This window comes from Dromaius novaehollandiae, chromosome 1 (genome assembly GCF_036370855.1).
Source record: "Dromaius novaehollandiae isolate bDroNov1 chromosome 1, bDroNov1.hap1, whole genome shotgun sequence".
Lineage (NCBI taxonomy): Eukaryota > Metazoa > Chordata > Aves > Casuariiformes > Dromaiidae > Dromaius > Dromaius novaehollandiae.
In genome coordinates, this window is record NC_088098.1 from 2,905,361 (window position 1) to 2,932,417 (window position 27,057).

At 42.5% G+C, this 27,057-nt stretch overlaps 1 protein-coding gene across 2 annotated transcripts in view; it reads left to right on the plus strand.

Annotated features, from left to right (window-relative positions):
• The window catches only part of CELF2 (CUGBP Elav-like family member 2), a 515,386-nt gene that overhangs the window by 175,534 nt on the left and 312,795 nt on the right, over nt 1-27,057 (plus strand). Inside the window, exon 1 of one of the 2 annotated variants that reach the window (XM_064501618.1) lies at nt 1,683-2,082. The exons of the other annotated variant lie outside the window; for it this stretch is intronic. Coding sequence (XP_064357688.1) covers nt 2,030-2,082 — 53 coding nt within the window. The 5' untranslated portion in view covers nt 1,683-2,029. Of the gene's footprint in view, nt 1-1,682; nt 2,083-27,057 lie in introns of those variants that run through there. 2 annotated transcript variants of the gene reach the window in all.

Below are 27,057 nucleotides of genomic sequence, written 5' to 3' on the forward strand. Positions count from 1 at the left end.
AGTGAGCAGGCACAACGGGACAAGGACCCAAAGTGGGCTTGCCCAGGGACACGAGTTGATGGGACAGTTTGAGGTTTTTTTCGGGTCGCTTGAAGCTTTCGCTATTTTGAGCCTGGTCATTGATGTGAAATATTCAGTGAGAAGTTTGCATGGGGAAATATGGGAATATAGCTCTAAAACAAGTGAATGGAAGAGGGAGGTAGAGAGGAGAGAGGCCAGACAGCCTGTGCTGACCAGTTATGCTCTCCCCAGCCCCGAGTGGGTGATGGACCAATTTAATGGGGGTTTACATTCTTTGGGGAAGGAGGGAAGAGATGCTGCCTAATCTCTTTTAAATTATTTCCAAAGCCAAAAATAAAGATTTCCTCCACTCCACAAAGAAATGTATGACAAGTGGCCACTGAATTTCATTTTCCATTGCCAGGCATCCAACCTACGTACCGCAGGTAAATAAATACATAGCCCCCAAAGTGTCTGGAGGTGGATACGACCTCCTTCACATTTCCATCTGCCCCCCAAAGTGTCTGGAGGTGGATACGACCTCCTTCACATTTCCATCTGCCCAGGCTCTACAATCCCCTGGCTGCTCTCTGGCAGACAAAATGGTACCAAGGTCTTTTGGGGGCAGTGGGAGGCTTAAAGCCGTAAAGTGGGAAGACTTCAAGCAGTCTCTAAACTTTATTATGCTTTATTACGCTGCTGAGAGTGCCTGAGGTCACATACTACTGTTATGTGACCATCATATCACTACTGCTTTTTAATATACAAAGGCTGCTTTAAACTACTTTTTTGGGGGGGAGAACTGGTGGCAGAGAGGAACTAGCTGCATATGCCAATTGTATAAATAGCAAAGTGGAAGTGTCTGTCGTTTGGGGTAGTTTGGTCCTGGCTGAGCACTTGTTAAGATACGGTTTTGGTTTTATTCCAGAATTTTAATTTGGGATTTTCCAGCAATCCCAGTGAGTTGGTGGAGCTCAAGGCGAGGGCCCAGTCATTCACGGGATGAATGGAAAACATTTCAAGGGGAAAAAAAATACAAAACACAATATTCAAATGCAGGGAAATCAATGTCAAAAAGTGTTCTAAAAACACAAAAGAAGCCACTCATGTAGGGGTTTTTTTTTTTTCAAAATAAACACACACCAACAGAGCAGTGTACACAACTTTCCAGATCACCATAGTGAGCTGGGGGGACGCTCTACTATTTATTTTTCAAGTAGCAATAAAAAGAAGAAACGGATTTAACGGAACTAAATCGCCGCCTCTCCCCCTTTCAGATACCTAAAAGGACTGCTTCTGCCTTTGCGTTATTAGGATTTTTATTAGCCTATCGTAATAGCCATCTTGCCATAAATTGGACCGCTTCTGGTCATAGCTTCAGTGCACAAGTGTAGCAGATTAAAAAAAAAGAGGGAGGATGCTGCATTCAAAAGGTTGTGAGCTGCTTTTGGGGCAGAGGGGGGTGAGGGGCAGAGGGAGGAGGGAAGAGAGGTAGAGGAGTCGCATTGAAAGTCCCTCCTTTAAAAGTGTCTAACCTGTGCGGAGTGGGCAAAAGGGACCCCCCCCAACAACCTTCCAAAAAAAATATATATATATATATATATATATACATATAGATGTAAATGCAAACCTCGGAGGTGGAAAAAAACCACCCCAAAGGAGGCGGCTGCAGCTTGCACTAAGCTGTGAATGATTGCTGGCAGAGCCCAAAGGCTCCCAGCCGGCTCCGTGCCGCTGCCGACGGCGCGCCGAGGAGGGCGGCGTGGCCGAGGGGCGCTTTAGGGCAGCGCCGCGACACCGCGGGGACGGGCGGCGCAGCGCGGCGAGAGCGGGGTGCGCGGCCCCGCCGCCCGCCCCGGGGCTCGGGGGTGGGGAGAAGCCGGCCCCGGCGCTCGTCGGGCGGGGAAGGGGGAAGGAGCCGGCCCCGTCCGTCCGTCCGTCGCCCCGAGGAGCGGGCTCGCTGCTCCTTGCGCTCCGTCGGCTTTTTCCCACCCCCCCTTTTCCCCCCAAAATTATTATTATTAATACAATGGTGTCTATAATCTCTGACTTGGATCCTCTGAAAAGCTGGAAAGTTTTAAGGTAGGCCTGTGTTTTCTTCTGTTTGGTACAGTCCTTTTTTTTTTTTTTTTCGGTTTACCCTAAATTACCGGCGCTTGAGTTACCCTGGAAATGGGAGCCCTGGGCTTGAGGAGCAGAGGAGTTGCTGGTAATTAGAGCCCTTTCAGATAAAGAAAACCTTTAAGCAGATGTTTAGAGAGACCCGAGGGAGATTTTTTAAATATACTTCTCGGTGTTACAGTGCAGGGAGAAAGTGTGGATTTTTTTTTTTTTTTTCCAAAAGAGAGATTGCTCTGCAAATTAAAGTTAATAGTTGGGCTAGCACCGGTTGAAACTGCGGAAGGATTAACTCTCTGCTTTCATCGCTTTGCCTTGTAGGGGGATATGTGGGAAACTTTCGAGGAGCAAAAAGCAGCGTGAGATTTGATCGGGGAGGGGAAAATACGCTGGAAGGGAAAAGGAGGAAAAATGTGCTGGTTTCGTTTTGTTGCTGAATCCTTACACAGTTTGTTGTCCCTCTAAGGCATGTGCTGGATACTTAAAAGTTGCTACTGATTTTACCCTGGCATTTTTTCTTTTGATAATGAAAAATAGCAATTCGAGCCGACAAAAAGATCAGGGGGAAAAATGATCAGTGCTGCAGCTCTTGAAGCTCCGCTGTGTTAAATGCCCAGGCTCAAGGCTGCTCTAATTGCCCGGCTTTGCCTAGGGACAATCCTGACACAAAAAGTTTGCTGATGGCTTGCAGGAGCTTCACTAAAGCATGTGAAACATCTGGGAATATAGCTGGTGAAATTAGTTAAACGCAAAGCTTATTTCCCTCAACTCTCTTGCAAAACATGAGGCTGCACGTAATATGTTCAGGATGTCGGGGTTTTTTTAAAAAAAGAGTAAAGTGCTGGGATTTGACGGGGGGGGGGGGTTGTTTGTTTGCTTTTATAATGCTGGAGTGTACTTGAGCTTCTTGCTACAATGTTTTAAGGAACTTAATGTGTCTTGAGCTGCAAGAGGAGAGTTGAACCCTTCCGAAGCCGAACCAGACAGCTTAATTACGCTGTCAAATTTTTATCATATTTGCAGAGCATTGAATTTCATCGCTTTTTTTCTGAACCTTTACGTTTCTCTGCCCGTCTTCTGAGTGTAGGAACATGGGCTAAGATACTTCACACTTGTCTGCAGTGTGAGAATTGGTGTAGCAGTTTTACTCAAAGTTTAGTGTTGTTTTTTTTCTTATTTTTTTCTAAATCACTGACGACTGTCAGTACAAATAAAAGCATAATGTACTTCCCCCCCCCCCAAGCTAATTACTATAACACTCAGATATTTAAATTCCAAGACTTTGGTGCAGGTGTTGGCTTGGCTGTAGCATTTGAAGCGCAGGAAGGCTGGCGGGCAGGTGGAGGGGAAGGTTTGGGTGGCACATGCCAGGGACGCTCCCATTGCAAAGGCACCGGAGCGGCACAGGGACGTGAGCAAAGCGCTCTCACCGCGCTCCCTTTGCCATCCCTGGATTTATCTGCAAAGTTTCTATCATTTCCCAACACTTCTGATTGCTCTGCTTGTCAGCTCAGGTGATGCAAGGGTTTTACTGGGTTGAGGAATGGCCCAGGGGACTTCAGAGCTGGGTTTATTGGAGAAGCAGGAGGGACTGCTGCCCTCTGAGAGAATCCTGTTTTCTTGGAGAAATGACATGTTTATACAGTTTAAGCAGAGGTATTTCCCTGGCTTTTTTTTTCTTTCCGCTCCTCCTAAAGTATGACCGAAGTTTCCCAACTCCGTGAAGTTAGTGTGACTTCTGGAGATTACAGCTGCACAGACAGAGTAGGTCAATGAGGTGATTAAATCAATTTACTCTACACTTTCTTCTGAATATACTGCTTATATTTATATATAAGCATACTGCTTATTTTTTTTATATATATATATAGCGAATGCTGTGCATACTGGACATTGTGCACATCAGCTGCAGGATGCAGAGAGTTAAAAGGTGTGAAAAGGCAGTGTGCAATAAAAAACGGTAAGTGATAGTCCAAAAAATCACTGGAAGTCAATATGCAGCTAATATGGCTTGTGATGATTAAGCTGTAATGCCATTTCGACCTTTTCTTACAAACTTTAGCGTCTCCTCTTCAGGCCAGTTTCCAGCATCACAGTTTGGTGCCTCTGCGTTTACTGTTTTAAGTGTTTTCCCCCCAGCACGTATCAAGGGAGGCTGCAGTTAATATTTACAGGAAATAGGAGAATTGGCCTGTGTGTTTCTCCTGGGTGGCACGAAGCGATTCTTGAAGACACAAACTAAACGCAGCAGTAAAGGCTGAGACCGGCTCCAGAGCGATGTCCTACGGCGGCAAATCTCAGTGTTGTTTCCCTGTGCACCCCCTGCGACTCACTCGCCCTTTGAGACTTGGCTTAACTGGGAAAAGGCTGGAGGAGGCAGATTTCATGGAAGGGGGGCAAAATAATTGCATTGGGGGGGAGCTGCTGGGGGCAGGGGATCCCAGGGGCTGCCGTGGTGCTACCTACCTGCCCTATTTGCCCCCATGTCCCAGCTGGAGCATCTCTGAATAAAAGCACAGGGAAATGTACAGAGCAATTATATATACAAACACACAAATATAATAAATGACAATATTGTACAGGAGTGTGTATATAATATTGTGTCAACCCTCCTCCTTTGCTTGCGTCCGTGTTTGGGTTGGGACAGTAAGAGTAGCAATACTGTCTTAACACCCATTGGGCTGACATCAGGGCGAGAGGGAGAGGACATCACAGGCTCTAAACGCAAAGCTTCTTGTGCAGAATAAAACGGCAACAATGAAGAAAAATCTTCAGAGAATGTTTGATATCATTGGATTTATTTACAGTGTTCTGAACATTAAAGTTATTGGAAAGTAAATCTGCTGGAGCTCTCGTGGACCTTTCTTTCTCCCGTTGTCTCCTCTGAGAGAAGCTCCCAGCATAACATTCACGCTCTGACGTTAACACGCTTCTGCCTGACCTTCCCTTATAGATGCCTTCTCGCTCTTCATAGCATGACTAGCATAAGTACGGTGTTGGGGGGACTCCTTGGAGGCAGAAGAGCTTGGCAAACCTTCAGCTGTTTTTAAAAAGCTTCAGAGCCTTATTTATCCACAAACGCTCCGCGCTTGGCCAGCCCTCGGTGAAAGCAGGAATCCCGTTTCCCTGGCTCCAAAGCGACACAGGAGCAGGGACGTAGCCCTCCTAGTGCGTCAGGCGTACAGAGATCAGGAGCCGTGCCTCCAGAGATGTCTCTAATCCCTGTCCAAAACTTTCCGTGCTCTTTTCTTGCATCTCTGTGGTCTCATTTTGCTCCTCATACATGACAGGGCATATCGGCCAGCTGAACTTCTCTCCCATATTTTGCATCCAACAAGGCCATATGCAGCACTAGAAGTTGCCTGTGGTGTCTATGCAGGGAAGACCTTCTACCCCTTTGCATCCCTTTTGGAAGAAGTATGTGACCTTTCTATACCATGTTGCTACAAACAAGTTGTTCCCAACTTGGCTTAGTGAAGCCAAGGTGAAAGTTGAGTGAGGAGCAGGATTTTTCGCTTCAGCTAGTGGTCAAGCTGAAGGCTGTAAAGCAGGGGCGCTTGCTGTAGTGTCCTGAGTACTTGAATTTCACAAGTCCTGTTAAGCTGCTCAGTTCAGCTCGGCTGGCTGGCTGGAGCGGGCAACTCACATCTCCTGGAGGGCCGCACCTCCTGGATGTGCTGAGTAGCCCCTGCTCAGCCTTTCCTAAGCAAATGAGCTCTCTGATGGGGCCAACACAACCTGTAACAATTAAAGTGTTCTCTCTAAGAAGTCTTTTCCTACCCCACACTGTCAAAGCAGCCTGTAACTAGTTTGGCTTTTCAAGGGAAAAGTGCCTTTAATGCTTGGCTAGTTGGTTCAGGAGAAGCAATTTCAGGCTTGTTTCGTGGGGCAAGGAGTCATCTCCCCACACCCTCCTTCGATGATTGCCTGCAAATTAAGACAGGGCAAACAACTTCAAGGTATTAAAAATTAGGGGAAAATGAGGGGAGCACCCATGATGGCTCAATCCCTACAGCTGAGCACTCAAGAATGAAGTGAGAAGACTCATGGTCCACTCCAAGCACAGAACTACTGCTCAAAAAGGGAAAGAAAACCCAGCTGGTTCACCATGTGCTCTGCTCTGAAGACCTGAACAATGTTGTCTCCACCCTCAAAAAAAAAAAAAAACCCAACAAAAAAAGCCCCCCAAAGTTTGGCCGAGGGGCGTAGTGCTGGAGTCCATCACCACCATGAAATACAGATAATGGAATTCTGGCCATCAGCAGAGAGTACGAATTCCCTCATAATTGCCACAATATGCTCATTTGGAAAAAAAAATGTAAGCAAAGAGGGTGTGTTTATCTCATAGTAACCAAAAACACATTGAAGGAAGGGTTTTCCAGTTAACCCCTTCAAAAATACATATCATGTAATAAATTGCATTTAACGGCATGTTAGTGAGGGTCACAAAAGCCCAAAGCAGTTCTATAAATGAGAATCACCAGCAGGAACGACAATTGTGAAGAAGTTCTAATATATATAAAATATAGGCAACAAACATAGTTTGTATTCTTCTGCTCTCAATCTAAACACGTAACTCTTCAGTGAGTAATACTGGGATGAAAAATTTGGGCTAGCTCTTACTCTCTTTTTTCTTAATCACTTTTTCATCTTTTGTATCTGTGTTTTCTCTGCACTTTGTGGAGGACCATACTGGCAGTTTTTCTTGGTTTGGCTCATAAAGGCAGGATATACGGGGTGATTGAAAAAGTGAAGATAACAGAATATGGAAGAATAGGATGTAACACACTACAGCATCTATTGTTGGTGGCTGAGAAAGTCATCTAGTCCACTTCTAAGCCTGTACAGGTTTTTCCTTTGTATCTTTATGTTCTCCTGATTAAAATTCAATATCGCTCTTTCCTATAAGCGGTTATTCTCTGCCGTTTTACTAAAAACAATCCCCTTTTCATATCAAGCCTGTACACAAGCTCATTACATCTTGTTCATTCGGACACGAGTTGTTAAATCTTCCAGGTGCTTTATAGGGGATTTAGCCATCCAATTCCAGTGAACGTTGTTGCACAAAGAGGTTTACCCTGCCGCTGCCGCTATGTTCCTTTCCCTGTTTAAATTACCCTAACCACTAAAGCAGGTAGCACCAAGTTACTGCAGCAGCATTACACGTGCCCAGCAAGGAAGTAAGATGGCAAATGTGTAGCAATGCTCTCCTGGCCTCCAGCAATTTGCAGTGCAGGGACTTCCTGTGCCAGAAATAACTTCCCTTTCTTGATTAATGCTTCCTCCATGGGTTTGTCTGGTTTGTTTTGCAGTTACATCTTTCAGCCCATATAGACTTTGCTCATCCACAACATCTTGCAGAGAAGTTGTGAGGTTTGACATGCTGGTTGCATCTCTGCTACCCAAGCAGTGTGCAGGAAGGGCTGCTCTTAGGTGTGGTTTTGCCTTGCCATCTGTATGTTGGGCTGTGTGGTATTTGTTCCCTCTAGTCCCTGTACTGGCAATAGATAGAGAGGAAGAAAAAAGGTTATTCATATTCTCCATGTAATTCATGAATCTAAACCTTCCACTCTAGCCCCTCTGTAATTTCTTTTGCAGACCAAGGAGTCTTTCCATGTTGAATCTTTCCTCAGATGGAGATAAGATTGAGACCTTCGATCATGTTGTTTGTCCTTCTCTGAACCTTTTCTCTGGTCTACAGTAGCCTTTTTAAAAGGAGAGGGAAGGGAACAGGTATTAAAAATATGAATGCATCTGGAATTTCTACGGCGATACTGTACATGTGTTGTTTCCCCTTTTGCTCTCTAGCAATTCCTAACATTCAGGCACCAAGTTCAGATTTGTTGCTTTGATGGGATTGTAGGGGGTGCTGCTTCTGCATCTGTTAGTACTTCAAAATTTCATTCCTGACTGGTGGTGATTAGTCCCACCCGGTTACACTCACGCATATGTTGCAGGATTTGGGTAAAATCAGGAAGATTCTTTCCTATTGCCCTCACTCTACCCATCTTGACTTTCTGTCATTTCATCTCCCAGGTAATTTAGGGTCCTCATGAGCTTTTGCAGATCTTCGCAGCTGTTTCGTAACTAACCCATTGCAAATTTTAAGCTTTGTCTACTTGTGCATTGAGTGGAATGGGAGTAAGGAGGAAGTTGCCTGTAGAAAGCAAAGGTAACCCTGCAGTGGAAGCATTGCACTGAGCCTTGAGAAATAAGGGTGCAATTTCAAGCTTTTCCCAAGCTTTGAGTGAGTTTGAATGATTCACTTAATCTCTGCTTGCCTCAGTTCCCAATTGTAAAAATGGAGTCAATAATACCTGTCTTATCGACTTTGATTATAAGTTTTTCATGGCTGTAGAGGCTCTTCATGGTCTGCATAGAAGCCATAACTGCACGGGGGCTTGCTGGTGCCCCCCATAATAAAAAATAATTTCCTTAAATGAAACCAGAATTCACCTCTTTTGAGAACAAGTCATTCCTTGCTGGTTTACTGAAAACCATTCATCAGCGCATTTGCCTTTGCAAGGGACTTCCGCAGATATTCACTCTAATTTCTCGCATGCACCAGCTGCTTTCCCAAGTAGTTCCTAGTCTGAAGTTGGCTGAAGCCTGGTATCCAGAACCGAATGCTCTGGCTGAAGTGTACCCAGTGGCAAATTGCTTAGCTGTGAGTGAGAGAGATGCTTTTTGTTTTTCTTTCCCAGTAACTCTTTCTAACAATTTGTAAGCGCAGTTATACTGGCTGCTATGCTTTATCAGCTCCCTCTCTAAGCCTAGTCCCTCCTTTGGGATGCAGTTCCTTCTCTGCATACCTGCTAATTTCTGGTCTCGTAGCTGCACATTTGAATAACTCTTTTTCATAGGTTTATTCCTTGCTTTCCTTCATTATTCTACATTTCTTTCCCCTTGCACCACCCCCGTTGAAATGTGTGTTTCACCACCTTCATGTCGCCTGTGGCACGTGGTGTTTTCTCAGTCCTTGGTGGTGTATCCCAGTGGTCGCTGCATTAGGATGTGATTAGAGTAGGGTGAAACTGTTTTAGCAGGTATTATTGCAGCATTGCCTCAGTCAGGAGAGAGGCATGAAGGACCTTCTGCACCCCACGCTAGCCTCAAGGTCCTGCACCCGACGCCGTCCCCGGCATGGGGCAAGGGGAGGCCAGGGAGATCCGCAGGCTCTCCCGCACTGATGGGAGCGCTCCGGCTTCCTCCTGAGGATTTTCTACGGATTGGGATCAGGATTGTGCTCTTGTTTCTAAGAAATACATCAAAAACAAAACAAAACAGTAGTTGCTATATTGAGAATTGTACCTATGCTTAATTGCTGGGCTCTCTTTTTGAGAGCACAGCCATTTAAAACTTGGATTTTTATGAGCTCTGAAATATATTTGCTTTCTGGCATTACAGAAATTCTTAGCATAACCTAAATTAACCTGCCATCCAATCTCTTTTACATGAGCTGCTGAGCATGCTGCTACCAACATACACTAATTTTCAGTAATAAAATCTCCTATGAATTGCATTTCTGTGTAATTTTCTCAGATGCTTTTTTCCTGATTGTGATTGTTTCACCTTCTCCACAAATACCGAGATTTTTCGTCACAAATGGAAGAGGTTCCATAGTTTTTTGTTTGGGTTTTTTTTCTTCATCTGGGAAAGTCCATGCATCCCTGGCATGCAGAGTTTGTTCTGACAATTCATTATGGGTTACTTGTTCTTGAATCTGTCCCAAGCTGATATTAATGCATCAGTTTTCTTTCTGGAATCCTGTTTATCTGCAAATACTGATTTTTTTTTCCTTCTTCTTCTTTTTCCAACCGAGATATAAAACTGCAGGTGTTATAAAGGCAGAAATATTGGGAGGATCCTGTGTTTATCATAATTGTCTGTCTCTCTCTTTTGTTGAATGAGTGGATTTCAGATTATTGGAAAAATCTCTTGTGTCAGGTGTGCTAGACTTCTTTTTTTTTTGGATGTCACATTACATAGCCTGTAGCTGATTATCCTCAGAAAGTACTTTATACATGCAGATAATTCCCACCTGATAGAAATTTAATTTTCTTGTTCGAGTAACTTTGCTGAAGTCTTCTGTAGTGGAAGACTGCTTCTAGAATTTAACATAGTTGAACTGCAGACTACATTTATCATATTAGATTAGTAAATCAGTGGAGCCAGAACTTAGTTTGGGTTGGAAATCTGAGTATGATTTGGAAGGGTTTGAGTAAGTGTATTCCACCCAAGAATTTGTACGATATTAGGGAAAGGCTGAGGAAAACTTCAGTTTTCAGCTTGAGGGCGGTGGCAGGGAGGGTTTTTTTCTTTGGTTTTAGGACTTGTAGTTTTAAATAGGGTTCTTGGGTTTCCAGGTCCCAAAGAAAACAGTGATATATCATAGCAGGGACTTCAAATGAGAGTCTTTATAGCTGTGGGCATTCCAGCTCTGAGAAACATGTTAACCTAATAGTCTTTCCACGTGCAGAATAGGTTATAAATGTGCAAATTAATCCGTGCATGACACCAGAGCACTCCTGTTATGCTCGTCCTGGCACTGGCAGATTTCAGGTTGAGACTATCTGGTTCTGTAAATGGAAACTAAATTTACCTTCAAGCATTTTTAGGATGGAGTTAGATCACTTCTCCAACTCCTAAGACTAATCTTTGCTTTAAGCAGTGTTACCCAGAGGTGGTATCTAGTCTAGGTTGCCGGGGCATTCTGCGTGACTTCTTCAAGAAAAGAAGTACTGGACGCATGATCGTTATTATATGTTTGAGCCCGGATTTATGTGCCATGCTCATGGAGTTGCTGGCTGCATTTGCTAACTTGGCATTTCTCCTGGACATCCTTTCTGGACATCCCCATGTGTTCTCAGTGAAACATTTGAGTGCCCCCCGGTAGCTGGCACTGCTGAACCTGGTGGGTTTTGCTGTAGCCCTTGGACTTCCCCCATACTGGAAAAACAGGTCTTGGCAAGAGTTGTAAAATGCTGCTTACCAGGGTCAAGTTTTCTGCTGGACATGCCAAAATAAAGGATTTATGTAGCCTGAGCCCTCAGAAGAATTATGAGCTTGGAAGGGGGTATTAAAGGTCTCAGATGGGCTGATATGGAGATCAGTATTTAAACACTGATACAAGCTTTTATTGACTTTAACGGGAATCTTTGGCAGAGTCTTTTATGGGAATTTTGGGGTTAGATTGTAGCTGCTGTGAACGGGCAAAGTTCCACTGAGCAAGACCTGCTGAATTGCTAGAGTACTGGACAGTTGGTCCCCACATGTTTGGCGGAAAACTTTATGCCTTTTTTACGGTCTTTACAGATTTTTTATACCGAAAGCTTCTGGATCTAAGGGCAGAAGTGTCTTGGTCAGAGCACTTACTCTGTGAATTACTTCCAGTTTGCCAAAGTCCAGTTTTACTATGTCTGAAGTCTAGACTCTAAAAAGCTCTCGGGAGTAACACTACATTATGTTTTAATTTTCTAGTCTTTTTTTTTCCATATCTAAAGAAACAGATGACATAGCTCTTTGCTCTTTTAGTGAGCATTCAAGCAGGCTAATAACTTGGGCATAATCTGTTAACAGACCTAAACCTACGACATCTGGGTTGTAGACAGGCTGTTAAGCCAAGTATATGAATCGCACACCAGCTTGAAATGGTTGGAAAGTAGCAGACCTTGCCATATCACAGTTTTTCACTAGCATTTTGCCCCAAAGTTTCATGATTTGTTACATCCAAGACTTATTTCTTTATTTATTCCTGCATAAGCAGTTTATGTCTTTAACCCAGGCCAACTTTGTTCCCAACTGTAGCTCTGGGACCGCTCTTAGAGTAGGCAGATGTGAACATGGAGTACGCAGAGTTGTAGCCACATCTGTGGGCAGGACGTTGCTCTGTTTGCCCCACAATTCATAAAATCTGCCATTAATGAGAATTCACATCATGTAAGCAGCTCTTCTGAGTGAAATTTGCTGCTAGGTGATGCCTCAAAGCTGGCTAGATCACTATTTTAAATCAAGACGCTGAGGTCTTCTCCTGTATCTTCTCTCTTGTATCTTCTCTTTTCATAAGAAGAATTTAAAAGTAGTCTCAATCATAGCTTTTCCTCCCACAGCTCAAGAAAAAGAAAGTTACTCTTTTACTGACTAAGAGGTCCCTTAATTTAAAAGTACCTTCTCTAACAATATTTTCTATAATGAATTACAGTCTGAGGTTTTTCTACTGATATGTCTGGGATGCAGTTGCTGCACTTTATATTCTTTCTTCTGTAATTATTATCTGTAGATACTGTATAGCCTTGAGCAGCAGAGCATCCAACAGCCAAAAATAGGTGATTATTCCTCCAGTGACAAAATAGCACAAGGACTTTGATCCACCACAAAGAGAGCACGTGTTCAGGCAAGGTGGCATGACTGGGTAGAAGAAACAGGGAAAGAGCATAGATGAAGCCACAGGTGCAGGGCCAATTTTATCCTAACTCCGGGCAGAGAAGAAGCTAATATTGCCATAAGTATTTTTGCTGCAGTTACAGATGTTTACTGGTGGGCATCATAGAAGGGGGAAGTCCAAAGAAAAGACAGGAGTAAATTGGCAGATAGCAAACACCGTAATCATTCTTTTTAAAAGAGAACTGAAAAAAACCCCAACTTAAAAGCACAATGTCCTGTAGTATACAGAAACTTACTGTGACTGTACTGTGTAGCTGGATTAATCTTTTTGTACTAATTAATTGCCCTGTTTTCCTAATAAATTTTCTGCTCGTTATTACTTATTACAGGCCTGTATCTTGAATACTGGAAATACAGGGTATGGATTAAAGTTAAGTAGATACTATGAAAATAGTAACCATGGAGGAAAAACCAAGCTCCATTTACTAAAAACAAGCCATGTATATGGTGAGCTTGTGCTTTGGATGTGAAACAGTGCTGGACTCCAGGCTGCAACATCGCAGAACACGGCAATTTGGAGAAAAGAGTGAGCTCCTCATTTTTTTTTTTTTTTTTTTTTCCCCATTTATTCTTATAATACCCAAAAGCAGTCAGACCACACAGGAAGTTTGCACAAATCTACATGGTGGAAGTGGGATGGGAAAGCAGAACTTGTTCAGCAGCAGAAGGTTGGGCATGTCTTAATTCTTTGCAGGCTGGAAGCTTAGTCTGGTGCTATCAAATAAAACCAGCTTTGCAGGGAGGAAGCTGTATCATCGGTATGGATTGTTTTTTTTTTTTTTTTTTAAAGATGTGAGCTTCTGGAACAGAGCAGTTACCTATATATGGTGTCCTCATACCCTTTCAGCAGTAGCAGCCAATTCTGAATTCCTTGAAGAAGATGATAAAGATAGGCTTTGACAGAGGGCTTCCAGAGATCGTTAGCTAATAATTTCAGACGTAGAAGGACTTCCTTATGAGGAATGTTTATTTAGGGAGGCAAAGAGCTCTGCAGGGTAGAAAGCACTTCTCGGAAATGGGGGTTTAGGCTTTTGTCACTTGAATTTTGTCATTATACAAAGAAAGAAAAAAAAGCCTGGCAAGAGATTTGAGACTGATAACCAGTGTGACAGCTTGCTTGTAGACTGCTGTGCCAGAAGAGACCATGGTGGCAAATGCTTCGAACTGAAAAAAGGGATTTATAAGGATGAAGAAAATATCTACTGTTAGATAGAATTAAAATGGATGGGGAAGAATATAAGTCCTCACACTTTGGCCAGCTACTGTCCGAGGTTGGGAAGATTCATTCCTTATTAGGGCATATCTATGTAGGCTTTTTTGGTACCTGCTGGGGGAAGGTCATATAAAAAAAACTACTGTTCAGATCCCATGAGACAATTCCTGTGTCATATGAGAGTGTTAAAATTCCACTAATTGAATTTTCTTTCATAATACTGAATTCTAGCTGTATTTCTTTCATTGATGCAATGCACAAGCCAAAAGACAGAGCAAATCCTTCAAGGCTTTTGTGGTGTCTTATTAAAGAATATACTTTTAAAGAAAAGTTTTATATGTGATATCTTAACCACCTTCTGTGCCAAGGAGTTCCGCAGGCTAGTTTTGCATTGCATTAAAATAATTATCCATAGCCGTTTGAACTTCGTGTACTTGCAGATAGGTAAATTGTATCCTTTAGCAAGCCAGCATGCGTTCCTAAATTGTTATGGGGAAGATTTGCATTAGGAAAATGCAGATTTCCTCCCCCTCCTTCCCATGATAAAAATCTCCATACACAATAGCACCACTGCCACATGTCATGGGGACGCCGTGTAAATTATGGAGTTACAAATTTGTCAGCCTAACCAAATGTCTGAAAGAATAATGTCATATTAGTTGTATTTCGGCTGTAAGCCTGTTCTGTTTTAACCTTGATTTGTGTGGCAGCTAGCCATACCAACAGCTTGTGCCTGGTTGATTATAAACAACTTTGTTTTAATGTAACAAGATTCTCATTTAATTCCTGGGAGCTCCATGCAGTGGTGATCAAAGATAAATTCAGACATATCCCTGAGGGAGAGCATTTTGATTAGACTGACCAGAAAGGATGGGGTGCTGAAGACTTCAAGATCATATGATCTTTTGTGCATTGCGATGCAAACTTTCTGAAGGTGGAAAACCTACCTGAAAATACAGAGATGGAGAATTGCCTTACACGCATAGTTAGCCCTGACACAACTTGGACCAGTTTCGATTTTCATTTAATCTTCTCTTCTGTGGAAGGATCGGTATGTTCAACTGTGATTTTTTTTTAATATCAAAGCTTTATTCGTTTGGAATTCTAAGTTATTTTTCATCTATGATATCTTTCAGTCTGAAGTATGAAAAAAAATATTCTAGAAGAGCTGGACCCCTTGAAATCTGATTTCCTCTGAATTTCGTGTCTTGGTTGAATTCTCTTATGTTGAATGAGATTCAAGATCAGACTGGGACATTTGTAGCTCTCCCATGCAGCTTGTGGCAGTTTTCTTGGGTTTGGGACTTCTTAGTATTTCTGTTGTTGCTGTTTCTAATTAAAAACAGCCCTTTCTGAAGGGCCACATTTAAGAGGATCTCTGCCTTTACCTGACTGCCTTTTATCATGAAACTTTAGACAGTTAGTGTCACGGAAACTGGCCAAGAAGCCTGAAAAAGCTGGGAGGGATTAAGCTAACACATGTGACCATAGTTACACATCTGTTTGCTAGCAGGCGGAAGGGACCATTACCTTTATTTCATTTTGAAACCGACAACAGTCAGTTTAGCTACACAAACATCAAATTTCAGGAGTTCAGTTACACAAGCATCAAGGACTGCGTTGAACCTTCGAGTGACTCTTAGACTTGTGATGAACTGAATCAAATCTCAGGAATGGTCCTTAGCTTAATTATGCCAATAAACTCTGCTGCTTTGCACAGTTATGTTCTTTCTTGGCCAAAGAGCTGCTTTTGAGCATTCCCTCTTCCCCTCCTGTGGAAAAAAATGCAAACTTTTGCCTTCCAAAAGAACCAAACCTATATAAAAACATGATTAATAAAAAAAAAAAAATTGCACATCTCAAAATTCCTGTTTTAGCTGAGAAGAGCAGCAATATATAACATGAAACTTAATTTTCCCTGCAGCGTTGTCAATGTGGAAAAAAACAGGAGTAATAACCTAGGCTCCTTCATTATGAGTTTGATATCCCTAACATTGGGAATTATGGCGTTGCCCATCACTCCAGTGTGGGGGAACCTTTAGGAGTAAAAGTAATGAATCCAATGTTGCTATTTTTTGTAGTTATAAAGTTCCTTGGCTCCTGGAAAGATGCTAAGGTGAATGGGGATTTCAAGTTTATAACTTGTGGGGAAAACACACACACACACACATACACGAATATTTTTAAGGTCAACAGAATATGCTTCAGTCAGAAGGCAAAAATGCATGAAACATGTTTTTTATATAAAATCACATAGGGTTTTTTTTTTCCTCTCCCTCTTTGAGTTTATTACACAAGCTTTGGACTCACTTTGCGACGTATGTTTCTTTTGAGGTTGTCAGTCTTGGACTGTCCATGAGTTTCCTGAACAGGAACCCTGCTAAGATTTCTAGCCATGTAAGGCAACTGAAATGATTTCCCTAAATTTCAAGAGGACTTCAGACCAGATGGTCACTTCTGCTTCAGCTGTGATATTTTTATTTTCCCCTTCGTTTGGACTATTTTGCATTAAAACATTTCCTAATTCAAACTGGAAGCATCGGTCCTGTTTCTGACTGAAATTCTCATGGCACTCTAAAATCCCCACGGTAGAAACTGAGCAGAAGTCCTGTCCAGCTTCCCTAGAAGATCTCAGCTCCCAAGGGTTTCTGGCGGTGTACTTCAGGGAAAGACTGGAGGTCACTTAAAACAGTTTAACTTCAGTTCTTTTCAATCCTCATGTTTATGGCTAACAGTTTTGAAGATCTGTTATTTTTAAGACTTCATACCAGTACTAATCAATCTTAGTTGCATGGCCCCAGATGATGTGTGAAGACAATGTATTTATGTTTTTATTTGTCTAAGGAGAGCCCCAGCCAAACCAAAGGCCTGTATAATAGCATAGTGCTGGGAGGGAATCTTTTTTTGTTTAGCTGTGTTTGTCCTGGAGATCGTTAGGCTGAACTATTTGTTTAAAAGAAACAAAATGAAAATTAGAGGTCTATGGCCAAGTTTTCAAATGATCTTCTTGCTTGCTGGCACTCAATGAGCCAGGAAAAGTGATGGCTAGTGTTTCAAAAATCCATTGTGCTCTCAGTTATTTGGAATTTGAGTTCCTGAACAAGCCTGGCCTCTTGCCTGCAACTAGCCTGAGCACTGGATTTTTTGGATCCTCGCTGTCCAAAATTGAGACATTGGGAATTTTTTAAGTGCTTTCTTGTGGCAGGCATCTCCTTCAAGGTACTAGCTGTCTTTAAGTGTTGTTGACTCCAAAATGTGTTGGTGATTGGATTGCATGCTGGCATATTGAGTATTTGGAAATGGATCCCTAGTTTGGGGAGGTATGCTTTCATTGGGTTTTTGACTCTCACTTATCACTTGTCCTCCATGAATCACAATTGTTTCTGATACTGCATTTAACTTTCCTGTGAACTTTTGCTTGGCAAAGGATCGTGTTTGCTTGTTTGGGGCAGGCTGAGTTCTCCCGCTTCGCTTGAATTTCCTGGTGTTCTCCAAAATCGCAGTGGTTTACTTGGGAACCTTGCCAACTTTTTAGACTTCAGATGGTGATAGTAAGATTTGTGTGCTCATTCGAGGCTTACATAAGGCTAAAGCTAATATTTGTGGGCATGATTAGATGTGTTTGGTATTTTGGGGGGTGGGGTGGGCAGGGATGGATCTAGTTTATGAGCTCATGCTTGCTGCCTTGTGGGGCTTCTCATGAAATGTAGCAGCAACTCAACAGGTTATTAAACAGAAGGAAAGTTACTGATACACATAAATCAGTAGACTAGTGCCTGCCTTACACCTCTTAATAAAAAAATAATGGAGAGCAACATCCTTATCAGTGTGCATATACTCAGTACAAAAGTGTCATATTTATACACAAAGTTGATTTTCTCATCCTGCTCCAAAGCAGGTGACTTTGTAATGAGGCAGGTAAGCGTGAAAAATCATGAAGGAGAAAAGGCGCCAGGTAATTGAGGTGTGCAGGGCCCATGTCCAGAACTGAACTTGTGAACTGTCGAGCACAGGCCCGCTACTTGCTAATGCGACAGGTTACGGGCCGGTTGTAAACTTTGGTAGCACCTGGACTAAAGAAAAGTGATGTGTCCTAAATCCTCCAATTAATAAAGAGAAATGAGAGAGAACCACCAATCACACGCTGTGCTTTTGTGCATAGACTATTTTATCTGGGAAAATGAGAGGTTTGGGGGCTCAGAAAGGAGGCTGAAAAGACGGGTTCTTGGGAAGAAGTGATCTTGGAGAGGACGAGGAGACCCAGAAAGAAGAAGGAGAAGATCCCAGCTGGAGGAAAGAGCCAGGGTGTGGGGGAAGATCCTGGACACCAGGGAGTGGGTGGAAGCGAATGCCGGGGGATGCCTGGGGACCTCATCCAGGGATGCCCGAGGTGGGTAAGTGCGAGTCGCCAACCAGCGTGACTTTCTGTCCAACATTTCCCAACCACCAGCGACCTCCCAGCGCAGAGGGAGGTTGAGATGTCGTGACCATAGCACTGGTGGGGTGAGCTTGTGGGATAATCGAGTAGGGTAAAATCACATCTTGTCAGTTCTTAAATAAACCCCAGTATCCAGATCCACTGCAAATTGTCACTTACTCTGTCTCACCCCAACGACAACTCACTTTGATTCATAAATATATTTAGGAAGTAGCTGCTACCACTGCGTCCCACTCAGTTCAGTTAGTGATTTCTTTTTAAGCATCTCAGACTTTCTCTTCGCTTTCAAAATGCTGGAGTTCTTCATATAGGAGAGTGATATTTCCTGAAAAAACGTGACAAACTGTATCAGGAAGACACAATCTGTTGCAAAATTTCTTTTTTTTTTTTTCATTCTTAGCAGAAACTATGTTTATACTCCAGGACATGCTGATTTTCTTTTTCTTTCCCTGGAAGTGTTTACGTAATATAGACTGGCTACTATGATTTCAAGTCTGGATGTATTAAGGCGCTGGTTAGGTGGTAGTGTAGCACTCTTCAAAGCAAAAAACACATTTTGTCTCCTAAATGTTACAGATTTAAACATGTCATGCACACATATGCATGCACACAGGATTCAGACTCAAAGATGCTGTGGAATTACAGTAATTCTCTAAATAGTATTTATAACAGGTTGTTGGACTGTAAGCAGCAACGTAAACATAGATATTTTCCAAAGGAGATTGTGGTTGTCATTTTAATGCCAGTCCACTTCCCAAAAGCACAGATAAAATGTCTAACATCTTAAATTAACTGGTTCTCTGCAAAGAGCCGCTAGGATTCATAACACGTTTTGTGCATTTCCTAATTCGGTCTTTGACTGTGAATGGGCTTATATGGTATTGAATAGCATATTTCACTTTGAACTCACAGACCTCACTCCAATCACTTGGATACAAACTAGCCCCTCTCTTTTTCCTTGAATAGTATCAGAGGGTTGTTAGCTCTGGGAACCGGACACGTGGAGAAGGTAAGTCAGTGGCATAATTGGTTTCCTCTCAAAAATGTGCATGAACGAAGATAGTTGCATCCGTTAGTGAGAATGGAGGTAAACTTGCCAGGCTTTGATTAAAAGCCTACTGATGCAAATTATTGCGTACACATTTTGCAGCTAACTCATTTTAAGGACAGATCTCAATAAATAGATCTTCTTTTCTTTAAAAAGTGAAGAAAATGAGAAGTTATTTTAAGTGGCCTAACTTTTCCCAGGAAATGCATGGAAAAGTAGGCGTAAAACCCTGATCTCTATCTTGCAAGCTGCAATAAGGGGTGACAGGCATAGTTAGTATTTTAGTATCTTCCCACAGAAAGCTAATAAACTATTTTCCAGTAGACTTTCACAGGTTTTTGAAACTCCTTCTACCGTCTTCCGTTCTCCTTAGGCCATCCTGCTTGTTCCTTGCCTTTTGGGTTAGGTGTGGAGGAGAGGTTAGCCTCTCCCCTTCATAGCCTTCAACCCTGATAATTTGGAAAGATAGATGGAAAAACTTTCTTTCCACCATCTCCCCACCACCTTTAGTCCATCTTCCTCTTCAAACATTAATTGAAATTATAATTGAAAACCCGAAGTTTGAGCAGCACTGACGTGTCAGACCCCAGTATCCCACTTTTGGGGTCAATGTCCAACTCTCAAACCAACATTGCCATTAAAAGCAGAACAAACTCAGCTCTGAGCCAAATAAGACTAGGTTAGATTTTTAAAGTATAAAAATATATGTCTGTCAGCAACGACAATTAGGTCAAGTAATGCTAGTGGGTAGCCACAAGCATGGCTCTAGTACAATATTACATTGGCTTTTTTGTCTTTGTACAGACTTCTGTGGACACTTGTACCCATGTAATTGCTGGCCAGATGATTGACCGCAATTTCTTTCTTTTAAATGAAGACACTAATACAACACTGTAATTTCCTTGAGTTTGTGGGGGAGAGGAGGTTGGGGTTTTTTTGTTTAATAAGGCCTGAAAACTGAGCAAGCCATAAGAAATGCATTCCTCACACCTCAGAAGCAGTAGAAATCTTGACTTGGGAATGTTGTTCTTGGTCTGTCTGCGGTGACTCTATTGCAGATGGTCTTGGTCACTCCTCTGTCAAGGTACATCATGGGAACAGAGTTTCTGGGGCTGAAGCATACATGGTTCAAGACTGTGCTGTACCACAGACTGGCGTGTCCCAGGGCAAATCACTTCATTCCTTCTCTGGTCTTACGGTGATTAGTGATGTTCCCAAGTGGACACTGGCCCCATTAAGTTCAATGTGCTTCTCAAAATCTGCCAGAAACCCTAGTAAATATTTGAACAGTTTGTCAAGGCTGAGTTCTGTGCTGCTTTAAAAAAAAAAAAGAGCTGTTATCCATTTTCAAGTAGATCAGGTACATCCAGAGCTAATAAGCTACAGTGAACTTGCTTTGGACTAAAGGACTGGCCGTATCTCTGGCTTCTGTGCTTTAGTTTCTCACCTGTGAAAGGAATCTGTCAGGGATGATGTCCTAGAAGATGCATTATTAAACGTTGGGGCAATCAGCAGCTGCACTACGGCACACTGCTCAGAGCTGCGCATGAGCGAAATCATGCGCTATGCACACGGGCTTTTCCATTAGTGCATGAAGCCGGTGCACGCTGGCACGTCCAAGGGTTTGAAGTTTCCTGTATTAATGTGGTGGTTGTACCATGTCTCCTTTCCATCGATCGCTGACTGGAAAAAAAACAAAAAAAAAAAATCTGCTTTCTCAACTGCAGGGTTCACAAAATACTTCACTCTGCAGGTCCCAACTAGATGTTTAGTGCGATCGTCATCTGCAGGGGTTAATTGATTGAGAACTCATTAAAAACAGAAATAGGATATAACAGTGTGTTATGTTTCTGCTTTGCACAAACAGGCCATCAAGAGAACAAAAACTTTATGAAGAATCTCCTTGAATTGATGAGCTCATACAAAACTAAGAGAGACTATTTATGGCTCATGTGTGGAAAACGCATTGTAAAAACCAACACAATCAACAGTTTTACACATGCATATTTGGGATTTTCAGCATACATTCCACAAAATACTCCTAATAAAAATCATATGCATTCGCTCCCTAACCCCTTCTTCCCCAGGGCTAAGCCCTCTTGTTGAGCTGAGGACTTTTTTCCTCACATGTTGATTAATATTAAGTGCTAAAAGCAAACTGGTGATAACTGCTGGTCATGACAGCTCTTGTGCAAGTTCTTGCCAATGGCAATGCTAGTTCTTTCCTGTTCTCACCTGCAGCAACCTTCGGATTTTAATCATGGGCCCCAAGCAGAAATTGTCAATTAGATTGAGCCTTGTGGTCGTCTTTGAATAAATGTTCTTTAGCACATAGATTTAATGCCTTGCTACTCTATTCCCCTGGTTTCTATGTGCAATATACCTTCCATATACACTAAAATGAAGTATCTTCCTGGGGAAAAAAAATATATATCCAATCACCCACCAGATAAAGTGGCTACTCTGCTGAACTCAAGAAAGAAATGAGAGGGCTTGATGAATGCCTTGAGGCCAAAACAATGATTCTCTTGCTGCTTTCTCTTGGAAAAAAATTGTAAGATGGAAAATCGGAGTTATTTCAATTTAAACAGTACAGAGGATTGCAGTAAAAGAGGCAGAGTAGTTTCTTTTATCGTGTCTACATTTGATCAATGTTTCTTGAACAGCTTTGTCCCAAGTGGAATAAGGGAAACTGGGATCTTCTACGTAACTGGCAACAAATTATTGATAAGTGGGGTAGGATCTGTAAGGATGCAGGGAGAGCTGCTCCGTTGTCTCCTGTGAGCTCGAGGCGGGTGCTGGATGAAAACACAGCCCAGCTAGGTTTCAAAGGATGGTTGCATAGTCGGATACTCTCATATCTGGAGTCCTGGTGGATAACAAGTTGACCATGAGCCAGCAATGTGCCCTTGTGGCCAAGAAGGCCGATGGCATCCTGGGTTGCATCAGGAAGAGCATTGCCAGCAGGCTGAGGGAGGTGATCCTCCCCTTCTACTCAGCCCTGGTGAGGCCACATCTGGAGTGCTGTGTCCAGATCTGGGCTCCCCAGTACAAGGGGGATATGGAGCTACTGGAGTGAGTCCAGAGAAGGGCCATAAAGATGGTTAAGGGACTGGAGCATCTCTCCTACGAGGAAAGGCTGAGAGAGCTGGGACTGCTCAGTTTGGAGAAGAGAAGACTGAGGGCGGATCTTCTGAATGTGTATAAGTATCTGAAGGGAGAGTATAAAGAGGATGGGGCCAGACTCTGCTCAGTGGTGCCCAGCAATAGGACAAGAGGCAGTGGGCGCAAACTGATACACAAGAAGTTCTGCCTGAACATGAGGAAAAACTTCTTTACTGTGAGGGTGACTAAGCACTGGCACAGATTGGCCAGAGAGGTTGTGGAGTCTCCTTTCTTGGATATATTCAAAAGCTGTCTGGACACAATCCTGGGCAATGTGCTCTAGGTGGCCCTGCGTGAGCAGCGGGGTTGGACTAGGTGATCTCCAGAGGTCCCTTACAACCTTCTGTGATTCTGTGATCTTAAAAATCGCAGGCTATTTGCCCAAGCTTGTACCTGGGGCACTTGAGTGGGCTGTGGAGATGAAAAATTATGTGAATCTGGAGTTTGCTCATGTCTCACCCAAGGCAGGCAGGGATAGGACATCATCCTGCATTGAGCTTATGGATTTGAGTTTCTTATGCTTCTTCCGTTTCTAAGGTGTTCCGTGGTTATCTTTTTTTAGTGGAATTGACCATAAGTGCAGGATGCTCGTACGTGAGGATGAGCGAGGGAGGGGAAAACGCTCCACTGTGATGTCCCTGAGTGATGGTTTCAATGCCAAGTTGGCCATGTCCTTCGCACCTGTTGCTCCTCTCCCTGCCGAGAGCATGAGTGGGGAGCATGAGGATGGTAGCAGCACCTTGACACCAGCCAGAAGAACATGCTGGCGGGTGACTCCTTCCTTCTCTGCCTTTCTCCTTGTCCCTAAAGGATAAGAATTTACTCTTGCACTGTGGTTCAGTGCTGCTTTTTGGACCTCTACCACCATGCTGATCAAAGCTGGCCCTGAGCACCTGCATGGTTGTGAGTTGTTGACCAAAAGCCTTAGGTTGCAGGTTGGAAGTGAACTACAGGGCTTCTCGTGCTGGCCCTGTCCATGCTCTCTAACATGCCCTTTTTCCATGAGAGTGTATGGTCGCAGGAGGCCAAAAGAGAAAGGAAGTAGTTATTACCACGATATAAATGGGCATAATAAGGTGCCTTGCCCAAGGCGACGTGGAAATCCTCCGTCAGAAAGGGAAATTGTAATCCAGGTCTTCTAGAGGAAAGCTTGCTGAAATAACTGCAGAGTTATCCGTTCTTTTTTAGCTGCCGTTTACTAGCTAAGCCTCTCCGCAGGGCTTTGGTTTTTACCTCTAGTAACAGAAAGACTAAAAAGAGGTGCTTGGGCAAAAAGGTTTGCTGTCCCTAAGCTCCTGACCGTGGCCAGTGTGTAAAACAAATGTCTCTGAACTGGCAAGTAGTTCAAAGGTCCATCTTAATAAAAAAAAAAAGAAAGCAGAGAACAAAACAGGAAAAAACCCTAATATCTGAACCTCTTTGGAGTGGAAGAGACTCCGGTGCAATGCAAACTGGCAGTTTTGCACTGAATAAAATGGAGGCAGCATTTGCCTGTGCTTCTCTGGCAATTACAAAGCAACGCTCTTGTTTTGTTTGAATTTCCTTTGTCGTTATGAAACACAATAGGCTGACTGCTCGATATTAAAAGCAATTGTGTTTCCATTCATGCAGATGCCAGCCTGTTTAGGTGAATTTACTAAGTCCCTAGATGTACATTTTTATATTATTGCTGTCTCTGGGCCATGCTGAGCATTTTAATTCTCTGAAAATAACCTCCGTTTTCCCTTTATCTCTTCATTAGCTCTTTCATCATGAGGACATGAATTTAAAACATATATATGTATATATATCTTAAAATTGTATGTAATAAAGATGGTTTTTATCATTCCAATTTGTTGAGCTGTGCTTTTAAAGTTGCACGGCTTTCACAGCCATAAAATGGCACAATTATGATTGTGTTGTATTGCTTTGTACCCTGAGGTTCCATTTAAAGCAACGCAGAGAGACATGTTTATAGGCAGCATCGAAAGCGGGGTATGTGGATCTTGATGTCGTGCGTTTTTTATTGAAGTGAGATTAGGAAGGGGTCTGATGTCGAGCTCTGCACTATTGAAAGGAAATCAGAATTAGGTCCTGTGCCAAGCTGCACATCGTTAAATCCGAATTAAAGTAATACTAAGCTGTGTTGGCTTTTTCTTTTCTTTTTTTTTTTTTTTGTTGTTGTAGATTTTTTGGTAGCATCTGCTAAAGTCGAACTTTATAGCCAATTATGAGTATTTTAAAGTAAATATTCAGAGCTTTTTAGACATATTGGTACATTGCAGCATATGCTCGTGCTATACCAGCTAAGGCTTGGAGGTGGGGGGAATTTGTATAGGGGCTTCAGCTATCTGAGACTGAAGTTCCCTGGTAGATATTGTACATGTGCGCTTGGATTACATCCTTGTGAGTACATTTCATTTCCTCTCTATAAAATCACCCTGTTAAGTATGTTTTAAGTAAAAGCCATTTTTTAATTTGATCTCTTCATCTATTTTGTTAATGTTGTGAAAACAGGCTGTGAAAGTTTGCTTTTCATGAGGGATAAAGTTAAAGGAGGTCTGTTTTCTAAGTCAAATGCCAGGGTTTGGCTCTGTTTAATATCTCTAGTACATGGAGTAAAATAGCACCAGAAAATTAGCTAAATTGAGGACTATTTTTTGTGGGGGATATTGCATTGTGCTGGGAAGGGTGGCGGCTTGGCAAAATTAAAGTTAGCCGTATTTCACCGACCACAATTCTTTCTCGTTATTCTCCCATAAGAAGCATAGTCTGAATTAAAATTTGCATTTGGAGTTAATAGAGGAATTCCAAACTGTCCCCAACCGCAGGTTTAACTGGGCTATTTTGTGCTTAGACATGAGGCAGTCACCTCGTACAACATAGTCAAGTTAAATATCACTGTCCAATGCTTATGATGAGTTGCACCGTGGGAACACCCTGTAGTTTGTACATGCTCTAAAATTTCGGCAATGCTGGTATACTAGTATATAGAAATATCTTGCTATTTCCTAGCTTCATTTTACAAAGAGCCTCAAGTAACCACAAACTTCTGAGTGTGATATTGAAAGGATTTTGCATGCAAGGGAACACCGGTTTCCTTCGCTTGATGCCAGTTCCGCACCTTCAACCCGGGATCTGAATGTCAAGCTGGATTATTTTTTTAATCATCACTGGTGTTATTACGTCTCTCACCTCTCCTTCCCATGAGACAGCAATCTTAGCAATATATGATCTAATAAATCAGGATGATTTAAAATCCAGCTGCCTTTTACTCTGACTAGTCGTGATTTAGCCACAGTCTGGAATGTGACATGTAGTAACTGTCTTCACCTCTTTTATTATTGTTATTATTTTTTCTGTTTCCCTTCCAGATTTCTACTGCTTTTCCCTTTAAATTGCAAAGAATGGAGGTGCTCTTGCAATGCACTTTATGCAGTGCTCAACACAGTCAGGTCTGGTTCCCATTTTGGACCTGTAGATGTTGGCATCGCAAATATATTCCTCCTTGCTCTTATATCTTTAACATGATGGGGCTTTATGGCTCTGTCTGTGACTTCTTTCACTCCTTAGGGTGAATGACATGGAGCTGCTGTGCAAAATGCACCCCTCAGGTCAGGTGGGATTTCTAATCCCAAAACTTTCTTTTAAGCCTTGAGCCATGTTAAGAAAATATGAGCCTGAATAAAAAAAAAAAAAAAAAAAAATCTGTTATATGGAGGCTCCTTTTTTTTTTGCCTGAGCCATGCTTAGTGCACCGAAAGACTTTGCTGGGGGGTTTGTTTTTATCTTTTTATAAGCAAAATATACAGACCAGAGCCTGTCCATACACTAGGTGAGGAGCAGTAACCTTTAAAAAACAGTTTTCTAACAACGTTTATCTGGGGGAGGAAGGAGGGAAAGTTGCTTTGTTTTTAATTTACATTTCCAGCCATTTGGGTGGCATAGTAAAAAGGATGAGGTTTTTTTGCCAAGGTCAGGAGGAGAGGATAGTAAATGACTAACTGTTTTGTTTTAAATTTTTGGCAGTTAGGACTTGAGTATCCTACAGCCACAGATTCTTAGTTCATTTTTGGAACTTTCCTTTTGTTCCTGTTTTTATGGAAAAGTCTGATATGTGAAGAAATTAAGGAATTTACCACCCAGTGAAGAACCAAGCAGAATATAGTGGTTAGCGCAACACCATAGTTGGCTTGCCCACTTTTAAAGGGATACATACTGTTTGGGCTAGAAGAAAGCACAGGAAAAGACTGGAGTGATATTTATTGGGGAAAACTTTGCACACAGACATATTTCTACAAGTTTGCCCAAATGGGCAAAGCTGTGGAACCTAAAACCATGAACTTTCCGTGGTGACCTTCTGTCCAAAAGGCACCACTGCTGTGCTGCTCAGGGTTAACAAAAGCATGAGAACGAGGTATCTGGGAAGCTCCTGTCCTACAAATAATGAGTGTCAGTAGATGGTGGAGAGGGGGGGGAAATGGACAAGATGCTCTGAAATACAGTTTGCAGCTGTAGCGGAGTTGTCTGTCATCTGCTGCAGGCAGCACACAAAGAAGGGCATCTGGAGGGCAGTGATGTTCTCCATCTTGTTGCATCTCCCATGAAGACAGTATGAAACAGCAACGAGGCTTAAAAGCTGCGTGCTTTTGG